The 12246-nt window shown below is 38.1% G+C and overlaps 1 protein-coding gene across 1 annotated transcript in view; it reads right to left on the reverse strand.

Annotated features, from left to right (window-relative positions):
- SEL1L (sel-1 suppressor of lin-12-like (C. elegans)) overlaps nucleotides 1-8056 on the reverse strand; it is a 58465-nt gene extending 50409 nt beyond the window's left edge. Inside the window, exons 1-3 of the mRNA XM_012656277.1 lie at nucleotides 7873-8056; nucleotides 1591-1628; nucleotides 492-723 (exon numbers count right to left, since the gene is read on the reverse strand). Coding sequence (XP_012511731.1) covers nucleotides 492-723; nucleotides 1591-1628; nucleotides 7873-7942 — 340 coding nt within the window. The 5' untranslated portion in view covers nucleotides 7943-8056. The remainder of the gene's footprint in view (nucleotides 1-491; nucleotides 724-1590; nucleotides 1629-7872) is intronic.
- Between the last annotated feature and the right edge of the window lie 4190 nt (nucleotides 8057-12246).

The following is a 12246-nucleotide window of genomic DNA, read 5'->3' on the forward strand; positions in this document are numbered from 1 at the left end:
GTAGCTGGGACTACAGGCATGCACCACCATGCCCAGCTAATTTTTTCTGTATATTTTTAGTTGTCCAATTAATTTCTTTCTAATTTTAGTAGAGATGGGGTCTTGCTCTTGCTCAGGCTGGTTTCAAACTCCTGAGCTCAAACAATCCGCCTGCCTCGGCCTCCCAGAGACCTAGGAGACAGATTATTTTTTAAACTTTCTCAGAGAGAAATTTGTTCATATGCTGGAGTCTAAAAAGAAATGTTAGGATATTAATATAATACAGATGCAGTTTCATCTGAGTTCAGCTTATATAACTTGGGTCAAATCTGTTAAGTAACTTTGATATACTAAAATCTAGACAATCCCATAAAATTACACTCTATATATTATATGTGGTTAATAATCAGTAAAATCAGCCTTCTTCAGCTTCTTCACTCACTACCTTTAAAATTTTAGTTGTCTCCTTCTTCAATAAGGCAATAAAAAGCAAAGAAAATGTCCAGACCAACCTGGTTTCTGTACTTTCTTTGGTTCTTCATCGTCCTTGTTTTCTGGATTTGGAGATTCTACAAAGCTGATTTCTTCTGTGACACTTTCCCCCTCCTGGCTCTTGAGGCTGTCTTCCTCTTCTTGAATATGGGTTTCCAATTCTGATTCTTCCGAATCAAGAAATATCTGACCAGCGACTACTCTGCCTGTGGTGGTATGGTCCTTTACTGACTCATCTGATGGCAAAGAAGTCTGAGAATATAAAGTATCTTTAGTTATCAACAATACCAAGAATCTCCCCAGCTTCGTTTGACCATTCCTTTTACTAATCCTAGATATCATGTCTCCTTCAGCTCCTTGAAGTGTTACACTCATCCATCTCTATCAGCTTTAGCATGTGTTTGTCACATGCCTTCATCACCTGCCTAACTCTTACTCTTTCTTCGAATTTCAACTTAGATGTTATTTCCCCCAGGAAGCCTTCCTTAATTCCCAGAGTCTAGGTTGGGTTCTCCCCCTACATGCTCCCAACATATCTTATACTTCCCCTGTGATAACCCTGTATTGTAATTTCCTACTTTTATCTTTATTCCCTCAAATCTAGAGATCAGAGCTCATAACTGATTGGCCTTCTTGGATATCTAAGAATCAGCTTTATTCATTTAATCAATCAATAAGCATATTAACTCATTAGATTTTTTTTTTTGATAATTGCTAAGTGGAAATAAATGGCAGAGGTTAAGACTTCAAAATTGAAAGAAACTAAAAACTCAAAAAAAAAATCAATCTCTCATTAGGCAGTATAAATTGTAGTGTTTTAAGCCTTTTACACACACATATATACACACACACGCACACACACACACACTGAACAGTCAAGTTGAAATTAAACCAGTGAATACCCTTAATGGAAATATTTGCTGTTCTCTCTGGTAGGTGAGTGGTATTTTTTTCCCCCAGAAGAACTAGAACTAATACTGATACCATTTATCTTCTTTTGTTCTTTTTAATTCAATTCTGTTACTCAAAAGATGCAGATTTCATATCCTTTCTAAGGTACATAATTTATGCTTTTAAGTTGGGTAGAAAATACTGACAAATACAAATTTTGGTACACACCTTGGAGTCTAAGGAGTCATCCTGGTTGCCTTCTTCATCTGTAAAGAAATTTTAAGACAATTTAGTCATCTTCCCTATTGGGAAAGTATAGGTACTATTAAAAGAAAGCACAATATACATGGCAAATAAATACAGCAAATAATAATCAGACACTGGATAAGTAAACGTAGATTTAAAATTTGGTTGTATTCAAAAATTATTCAGAAAAGGTTAAGTGAAAGGAAAAAAATGGGTTGGGAGGGTATTCATAGTTTTTTTTCTTTCTCCAGGGAAGACATTAGCTTCATCTGTTACAAACGTAGGAAGACCAATAGCTCCCACCACCAAAAATAGATACTTCTTCAGATTCCATCCAGTTCTTGTGTGTATAGTCTATTACTGAGAATGAGTTACTAAATTCATAAAAATATATCTCTAATTTCATACTCCAGGCATCCACCTATTCTGTTCCTCTGCTCAGAACTTGGAGTTACAGTACCACTTATTTTAGTGCTACTACAATAAGTAGCACTTATTTTAGTACTAGTTAGCATTTTATTACTACTGAGGATGGAAACTAGGAATAATAATTTTTTTTTTCAGAGATTGGGTCTCTATCGCCATGCTGCCCAGGCTGGTCTTGAACTCCTGGCCTTCAGTGATTCTCCTGCCTCAGCCTCCCAAAGTGCTGGGATTACAGGGATGAGCTACTGCACCCAATCTATTATTATTATTTGACAGCTGAGTTGCCAGGAAAATACATTTAGGATTTGTGTTTTACTTCACTAAGAGATAACCAAATACAGATAAATAGTAGCATCATACTATTATGTATTCACTCACATTAGAGCTATGTATTAAGAAATCAATAGCTTATATTAAATAAGTCACAAACTCAGCCACTAGTTACACCTTTCTTCCAAATTTATAGTCTGCTTTGGTTTTGTCTGATTACGTTAATTTTCCTTCTATTATTCTTTCTGTGTTTTCCAGATATTACTTCTATTCTGGCTGCTTGTTATTCTTTTTCTTGCTCTTATGTAAACACATGCACAACTCAATTTCCAGACGCAAATGTTAGATCTTTGTATTCCTTGCCAGTTTAAAACAACGAATCTGTCAGATGCTAAATTTCTTCATTGCTCTTAAAATTACTTGATTTTATCCAGGAGTGATTCAGTATTGTCTGCTCCATAAGCTATGTGAGAAATTAACCAGTAGACAAAATGCTGTATGACCATGTGATTTTTACTAGAAAATTAGGAATTATAGTTGCCATTTATCTTTACTTCATATGGTTATATCCCAAATATTATTTGTAACTTATAACTCTCTAAAATATAACAAAAATATGTTTTGGAGGTTGTTACCAAAGGACTGAGCTGACTTTAAGAAGTATAACCAACTCAATTACGCACAAAACACAGAACTATCTTACAATATTTGTTTCTTTTTTTTTACCCCTCCCATTTCTTTTGAATATTTGAAAAAAAAGAGTCTACTAGGCCGGGCGCGGTGGCTCACACCTGTAATCCTAGCACTCTGGGAGGCCGAGGCCGGCGGACTGTTCGAGCTCAGGAGTTTGAAACCAGCCTGAGCAAGAGCGAGACCACGTCTCTACTAAAAATAGAAAGAAATTAATTGGACAACTAAAAATATATAGAAAAAATTAGCCGGGCATGGTGGTGCATGCCTGTAGTCCCAGCTACTTGGGAGGCTGAGGCAGGAGGATCGCTTGAGCCCAGGAGTCTGAGGTTGCTGAGAGCTAGGCTGACGCCACGGCACTCTAACCCAGGCAACACAGTGAGACTCTGTCTCAAAAAAAAAAACAAAAAAAAAAACAGTCTACTAATAAGGTTTTGCCAGATATGAAGGTGCTGTCGATTAAAAGAAAATTTAAATTATAGCTACTATTCACATTCACTTACTTTTAGATTATCTTCAAAGTCTGTTTTATTTTTGGTAGGTGGAAAGGAGAAGGGGTATGGTATGTATTAGTCCCACAGTGCTCATAACACTTAGTGGTAGTGAAGACAATTAACAATCGTCCTTCATGCTAACTTCTTCACAAATATCACCCAAAGCCCAAGTTCTAACAGATAGTTCAAATTCCATTCTCAGCAAATTTCAAAGGAAAAAAATTCATGTCTATTACATAGCAAAGTTGTGTGGTGTGTATAGATACATGGAGTTAATCAGAAACATTGACTAGTTAATATATCAAAAGCAGATATTAAATTTTCAAATGTATACAACATATCCCCATATACTGAAACTTTAGATTAGTTGGAACTCTAAATGACTAATCACTAAATTTAGTACCTTATCACAACAGGTCAGATAGGTAACTAATAGGTAAATATGATAGACAGCTATAAATAAATTGAAAAACATGTACATTTGAGACATTACAAGCTGTTAGGCATTAGAGTAGCAAAATGTGTTTCTGAACTCCAAGAGACATGATTTGTGACATCAGGGTTATTTCAAGTGAATTGCATCATCTTCTCTTTCTTTCTCTCCCTCTCTCTTCACAAACTAGGAATATATACTAATATTACTGGTAAATAAGAGAATTCTTTTTCAGTTACAAAACTGGCAAAGTCTACCCCAGATGGTAGTCTTAAAGCATAAGCTATTTTCTCTTTCAAACTGATATACACATTCACATGACACTTTTTAAAAAAGTTGCTTATAACCTAAGAACTTCTGATACGTAGTATTCAGGTAAAGATGAAAGAGACTGAAGTGATACATAAATAAAAAAGCAAACAGTAATGCTTTTATCAGAACACAGAAACCAAGCAACAAGAGAAATGCAAAAGGATTCAAGGAAGTTATAGATTTCTCCCTCATCAGTATCACATCCAAAATATAATGGCTCACATTACTTTATCAATTATACACCTTCCTTTGAAAAAGATCAATTCTTTTTTTTATTGTATCATCTAACAAAGCTGCAAAGTACCAGGGATATTCTTTCAGGGAAAAGTGATCATTACAAATTCATTTCCCCACCTGTCATATAAATTAAACAAATGACTTTCAAACACAGAAAGTCTAAATAGTCTGGTGAAAAGAGACAAGACATTCTGTCTTCTGCTTAGGCACTGAATCAGTGCAGATCTTAGGATAGACTTAATTCTAAATTTCTCCAACTCTGAGGCCTGGAGAGCTATGTTTGAGAGCTGGGTTCCTCACACATCAATTCTGACACACATGGTTCAAAATCAAAAGCTTGTTTGGCCTTCATTTCTCAATCTGTCAAAAGGGGATGATACCATCTGTCCTGTTGTGCCTCTCAATGATGTTTTAAGGAATTAAATAGTAAAATTAAAACTCCTCTGCAATCTGAAAACTATTCTCTAAAGTTATGGTATTAATAAACTATTGCCTGAAATACCTGGCAGTGGACCTAATTAAAAAGACATTATTTGGCACAAAGAAAAAAGAGGGTAAACCATTTTCCTCTTCCTGACAAAAATAATTTCCAAGTGAGAAAAATTATAGCCTTTTCACTATTATCTTGAGAAAATGAAAAAATATCTTATTAATCTCCTCCTTTAGATTTATTTATTCACAGGGAAAACATTTCTAATATAAGTACAGTCGTGTCACTTAACAATGGGGTATGTTCTGAGAAATGCATCATTGTATGAATGTCATAGAGTGTACTTACACAAACCTAGAGGGTATAGCCTACTACACACCTAGGTTTTATGGCATACCCTATTGCTCCTAGGCTACAAACCTGTTCAGCATGTTACTGTACTGAATATTGTAGGCAACTGTAACACAATGGTAACTATTTGTATATCTAAACATAGAAAAGGTACAGTAAAAATACAGTATAAAAGATAAAAAATAGTACACTTGTATAGAACACTTACCATGAATGGAGCTTCCAGGACTAGAAGCTGCTCTGGGTGAGTGAGTGAGTGGTGAATAAATGTGAAGGCCTAGGATGTTACTGTACACTACTGCAGACTTTATAAAAACCGTACACTTATGCTACACTAAATTTATAAAAAAATAAAGTAACTGCACTCCAACATTTTGACAGCTATGATGTCATTAGGTGATAGGAATTTTTCGGCTTCATTATAATCTTATGGGACAACTGTTTTCTATGTGGTCTTTGACCAAAATGTTATTATGTGGCACATGACTGTATTCTATTTTTATATGCCTCTGAAACAAGATAATAGGTAACAGCTAGTAACAGTGATGGAATCAAGATTCCCCTTGTTGGCTAACCATTTTCTACCTGGTAATAGACACAACTTGCCCTGGGTAACCACTAACATTCAAACACAAAATTATCACCAAAAACTTGATTTTTATACTGGAGCCAAACTTTATATCCAAACTTTTAAAATGAGGCTGAAATCCTGTATAAATAACCACTTTAATGAATAAAAATGCAGCTGAAAAATCCAGCACTTAATTTATAAACCTTTCCGTCACACAAGGGTCTTATGATATTTGAACTTCATGTGAGCACAGTACTGCTTTTATCACCCTTTAGCATGCACATAATATCATTTTAATTCTGGCTAAATAAGGTTTTTGCCTTTACCAGAGAAATATTTTGGCACAGCTCTAACTATGAGAGCAGACATTTCTTGAAAACAGTCCTCTACTTACATAAGTACAACCCCAAAATTTAAATTTCAGTATTAATAGTTTTTTATTATAACGCCCTGAGAGTCTCAAGTGTTGATCTTCAAGTGTCATCTCCACTGACATGGAGCTCTAAGTATATGAAGTATAATTAAAGAAAGATTTAGGAAAATTTCCATGCTTTAATTTTCTTTATAAACTCTGCAAATCGAATTCAGAGGGATATACACCACGTTCTTTAATTTCTGAAGTTCTCAAACTTTAGTGTGAAGAATCAGGTATCTGCAGATTGTTAATCTTCTTAAAAATTAAATTTTTAACAAACCCATAAAAGGAATTTTGATGCAGGGGGACCATGGTCCACGAGGTACTCTACCCATTAAACTCAACACCCTCGTTTCATACATCTTCTGATCAAATAACTGCTAGAAGTGCTTCAAGGGTTATGTATAGCCTTCAAAGATTTGGTCATAAATGCAAAGCATCACTAAAAATGGAGGGAGGGGACTGGACCTCAAAGCATGATGTTGGCAGTAAAGTAATTAGCGTATGCTTCTTGCTTCTGAAATAGTACCTCGAACCACATCATGGATAGAATCTTAGGTTTAGGCCTCTTATTTTAGAAGCAAAATGATGTTATAGCATTAATTTACAACTAGGGCAGATAATTTAGGGATTCAAATAACCATCTGGGGAATTTTCTGTTAAAAAAAAAAAGAGTTGACATTTATACTCTGCCTTGTTCCAAAAAAATGTAAAGCCACAGAACAGCTGTCTTGTTAACTGAAACTATTAAAATTCCAAAGCATTACTGTACTAATTTTTCTTTATCAGCACTTAAAAGTCTAAGTATTTTTTGTCAACATTCCCCAAATGGAAGTTTTTAGATGTGGGCAAAATATTAAAAAAGAAAAAAATCATTTTTGGAACCAGAGTATAAATCAGCTAATTGGAAAATCAATTCAAAAGCACGTTAATTTCTATATGTATATACAAGGTTCAAACTATTTGCTATTCATTTTATAAAAACTAAGATTTTCTCAAAAATCATAAAATCACTCGACAGATGTGGGGCAACTAAGAAACAGTGTGACAGAGGTCACCACTTTCTCAGGAAGGTTTTAAAAAGAGGATAGGGAGTGGCTACAATTTTGATCAAAGTCTTCGTTTTTATACAAATAGAGCAAGGACTATCTCAGGTGTTAAGAAACTCACCAAACCACTGTCAATATCCTGGTCTTGATGGACCCTGCTCCGCCTGAAGTGACAGCTTCAGGGGTTGTCAATTACTCAACTTACAAATCCCAAACCCAGGGTTCCAGATCCAATGCAGCACATAATCTACACGAGGGTCGAGGAAGCACCACTCGGGCTCACGCGTCGCGATAGGTCTAAACCAGTTGTCAATTGCTCATTTGTGAGAAGGAGTCGCGTCAAGTTTGTTAGGTGGGAGAGCGGTGTGGGCAGGGTGATCGCCCCTTGTTGTCCTCCCCCCTCCAACTCCCTAAACTCCCCTTTTGGCCCAGGTCAACCGAAGCCCAAAGAGCGAGTGACAGCCCAGTGCGAGGTGTGACCAGAGAGAGCGGAGTCCGGAGCCTGGAGCCCCCAGGGCCCTGCCCACCGATGGAGGCCGGGGGTGCGGCGGCTCCGGGCCTTCAGCCCGAGGGGACGAATACTGACCTGAGGACGCCGAGGCCGAGCCCAGCAGCACCGCACAGAGCAGCAGCGTCAGCCCTAACCGGACCCGCATCCTGCTCTCGCGGCCGCTGCCAACCCACGGAGCTGTCGCCTTCGCCTCTGCCACCACGGACACAGCCGCCACTGCCTCGCCACTGCTCTTCCTGCTCTAGTCTCCTTCCTCCGCCCCTTCCCAGGCCTCCCTGATCCAGCGCGCGGCCAATCCACGCCCGCCGCCTCGGGGTCTTCGCCCAATCGCCGTGGTCGCCCCGCCTGCCTCATTGCCCCGCCCTGGGGTCATCCATTGGCCAATCGTTGTGCGAGGTTCCCACAGCAGCTTTCCCGGTTGGACCACGGCCTCACCGACATGGCCCCAGTTAATTGGTAGCGTTAGTTTCAACCATCCCAAAATCAGACCGTGAGTCAAAGGCTGGGAGAAAAGAGACTCACCGAAGACTACAATTCCCACAATGCACTTCATGAAATTCCTTTGGTGTGTGTTCTTGGGAAACGTAGTCCATCGTGGAGCAAGATTTACAAGTGCAGGTGACTATTGAAATTAAGAGAATTTAACACCTGAGCTAGACATTAACTCAAGTCTGTGAGTCCACAAACCTTATTTTTTTGAGCCAAAATAAATATTGAGGAACACAACTTATACAATTAAGAACTTGTAATGTGTTAAGCGTCTCTTCCTATTTGTTTTATTTAGAAAATTTGAATTAGACATAGTGATGTGAGCACTGAGAAAAATGCTCATACTGAAATGGAGATTTTTTAAAAACTTAAATAAAAAAGTACCATAGTATATGGAAACCAGGGCGCAACTCAGTACTTGTCCTCCTTTCCCCGACAAAACAAAAAGAAATAAATCCTCCCAGTATAGATTATCTCCATGCTAGTATTCATTTTTACTAGGTCCACCAGATAATCATCCGGAAAATGTGCCAAGAGCCTTTGCAAAATCCTTTCAAACACTTGTCCTCATCCCTGTCTTCTTGTGAGTTGCATTGCTCTCTTTCTCCCTAACTAGAGTTAGGCGGGGTTGATGTGTGTGGAGGTAGAAGTGATAATGATTGCGTTGCAGACACACAAATACTCTATGTACTTCCAGGCATGCTCCCACTGGGTAGCAGGGCAGTGACTTTGGTGTTCCTGCACCTTCTTTCATCAAACTTTGTAATTTAGCTTTCCCTAGCACCTGCTCACAGTCGGCTCTTTGGCCTGGAACATTGCCAGGCCAAGTGCAGGGCTTCAGAAAAGTCCACACTGGCCATATATCTTGACATCTCTGGGTATTTGTCTTCCATATTTTTTGAGAGAGAGCCCTTTTTTCCAGGAAGAGGGTCACAAACTAACTGTGGTTCCTCATTGACATTGCAAGGCATGAAGGAAAGATATTATCTCACCAAAAAAGTTCTATTTTCTACTATAATCTCCTTGGTTCTCATCTCCATTTCTATTACTAGCAATGCTTCCCCAGAGTTCTTCTGATTTTAAGCCATAGAGTAAAATCTGGTATGTTTTTCTCCCTTTTTTTATCTTATCAATCATCAAGCCCTATCAATTTTGAAGTATGTAGTTATTTTTTAATTTATTCTTTTATTATTTACCTTTTCTCTCTTTCTCACTGAAAACTCCCCTAATGGTCCTCATTTTCCCTTAACTGAGTTCTAGCCATATGCACTGACATCATTCTTCCTTCACTCTAACCTAAATCGCATACCATGGCCATATTAATTTTCCTTAAACACTGCTTTCATATACCAATTGAAAAATTTTCAGTGGTTGCCCTTTTCATAGAAACAAAACATATTAGAACTCCTACTCATAAGGTACGAGCTTGTGCTGACAGTTCTACTCTCTGGGGGAAATAGGAAGAAACTTCTGCCTTCCATGGAAAAAACAGTGATTATCTGATTGGTAAGACTGGGAAAAGTTCAAGTTCACTGCTTAGCTAAGGCTAACTTCTTTTTTCAGTTTTGTCTTTTCAGTTTTGAGTGCTTCTTACATTTTTAAGGCCTGTGCTGAGTGCTGCATGGAACAGTTTCCCACTTCGTTTTTATTGATTTTCAGATTTCCGCATTAACACAATTGTGCCTTCCCATGGGCTCCCTTGCCCTCTCCGCAAGTGCCCTGGCTGCTGTTTCTTCACCACAGTCCTGGCATCCTTCCCAGTTTCACTGGCATTTCATCTTGGATGATGCTTCTCTAACCAGGCCTGTCCTCATTAATCTTCATTTCTCTAAGTGTCTATCGGACAACTTTGCCTTGTAAATGGATCATAAACTCGCTGAGGGCAGAGACAATCATATGATTCTGTGCATAGGTATATAGCACTGGACTTGCCACCACTAGCACCAGATAATTATTGGTTGGTTCACAGATATACCTTACTTATCTGTTGTGAGGGTCGAAAGAGAAATGCAGGAAAAAGGCACTTTCTACATTGTAGAGCATTTTACAAATAATATTTCTTATTGATTGTTTGGTTGAAGGAGGGAAATTAGTTTTATTCCCTTACTTATTTAATTAATTTTTTTTTTTTTTTTGACACAAGGTCTCACTCTGTCACCCAGGTTGGAGTGCAGTGGCATCATCATAGCTTACTGCAGCCTCCAACTCCTGAGCTCAAGGGATACTCCTGTCTCAGCCTCCTGAGTAGTAGGACTATAGGCATGCGCCGCCATGCACAGCTAACTTTTAAATTCATTTTGTAGAGACAGGGTCTCACTATGTTGCCTAGGCTAGTCTCAAATTCCTGACCTCAAGTGATCCTCCTAACTCAGCCTCCCAAACTACTGCGATTACAGGTGTGGCCCACCACACCGGGCCTCAATCCCTTGATTTGAAAAGGGTTCAGAGCTGCTATAGCTTTTGGCTTTAACCAGCAATGAGTAACTGTCATGAGAATGCTCATAGGTCCTGATTTCCTGGGGAAATTCCAAGTCTCCAAAGCAGGTTCAGAATATGTTGTGGGAAAGTCAGATTTACTTTATCAGCCTGCTGTAATGCATGATGATTAATCAGGAAAAGGTTGTGAATTCTCCATGGCCTTATCCAGTCTGAGCACACACTCCTCAAGGTTCCCTGCCAATAATCTCAGTTAAAGTTATGTACTCACATCTACTTGTACAAAATGTTAATATTATTTATTAATTGTTGGACTTCTTTAATATTTGCTCAGCTGCCTTTTTCAATCCATCCATATCAATGTTCTGGGTCATTGTCCATAGATTTCCAAGTTGCAGAAAACCTGTTCGCTCTGCATCACGCTACAGCATAAGACCCAATAGAGGTGAGTAATGGGTGCCTTTTTGGACCTGAATAACTGGACAGGCATCTTTGGGTACTATCATTTCACAGATTTGTTAACTGCTAGTTCTGAAGAAAGACTGGATTAAAACTGAATTTCAGTAAGAACTTGATTAAGTGAACTTTATAAGGTAGAGATGATATTGATGTGACCTCTTTCCATTGAAAGGAATTAAGCAATCAATAAAGGTTGAAAACCTCCTGAAAGTGCTGAGGACATAAATCCAGCTTGCTTTTTGTTTAAGGATAGTGAGACAACCTCCAGAGATTTTCCTGTGCATACAGTGATTATCACCATCTGTAGTGGGGTATATCTCTTCCTGTACTATTCTTAGGGATCTATTTGAGTTGCTAATGTGCACAGGCTGCCAGCATTTGTATCAAGGTATCTGCCAGGGCAGGATTAGGGAGAAGAAAGAAGCAGGATATATTTTCCCCTCAGGGCTTAGAAAAGAATGTATTTTCTTTGATATAGATGAGATGAATTAAAGTCATTTCTAGTGTGTTTCTTTTTTATGAATAAATGAAAAATATAAACTCTTTCATTATAATAGTGAGATAGAACCTGGCATCTCCTCATGTACATTCTGAGCTCTTTAAGTAAATGGACAATGGCTTTATACCTCATTGCATCCCTCATAACTTCAGGATAGTTAGTGTATGGTGGGTACGTAACAAGTAATCAAAATAAGTAAACTTTGGATGTTCGTGTCACTGTCCATGCTTATAAATAAAGTATTAAGTTCAGAGTGTAGATCACAGATGGAGGAGGAGTGTATTCGATCTATTTAAACTTTAAAGCTAAGAGAAGGTGAAAAGGGGAAAGGGGCCTCAGGCTGTTTACCAAGTTTCATCCTGAAGTGACATTTGCTTTGGAGGTGTTTGTTCTTTCCAAGCAGTATTGACTTACGCCAGATGAAAGGTGATCCAGGATACTTTTATACCTGAATAACTGGACAGGCATCTTTGGGTACAATCATTTCATAGATTTGTTAACTGCTAGTTCTGGAGAGAGACTGGATTAAAACTAAATTTCAGTAAGAACTTGATTAAGTGAACTTT

The sequence above is a fragment of the Propithecus coquereli genome, unplaced genomic scaffold (assembly GCF_000956105.1).
Source record: "Propithecus coquereli isolate 6110/MARCELLA unplaced genomic scaffold, Pcoq_1.0 Scaffold5, whole genome shotgun sequence".
Lineage (NCBI taxonomy): Eukaryota > Metazoa > Chordata > Mammalia > Primates > Indriidae > Propithecus > Propithecus coquereli.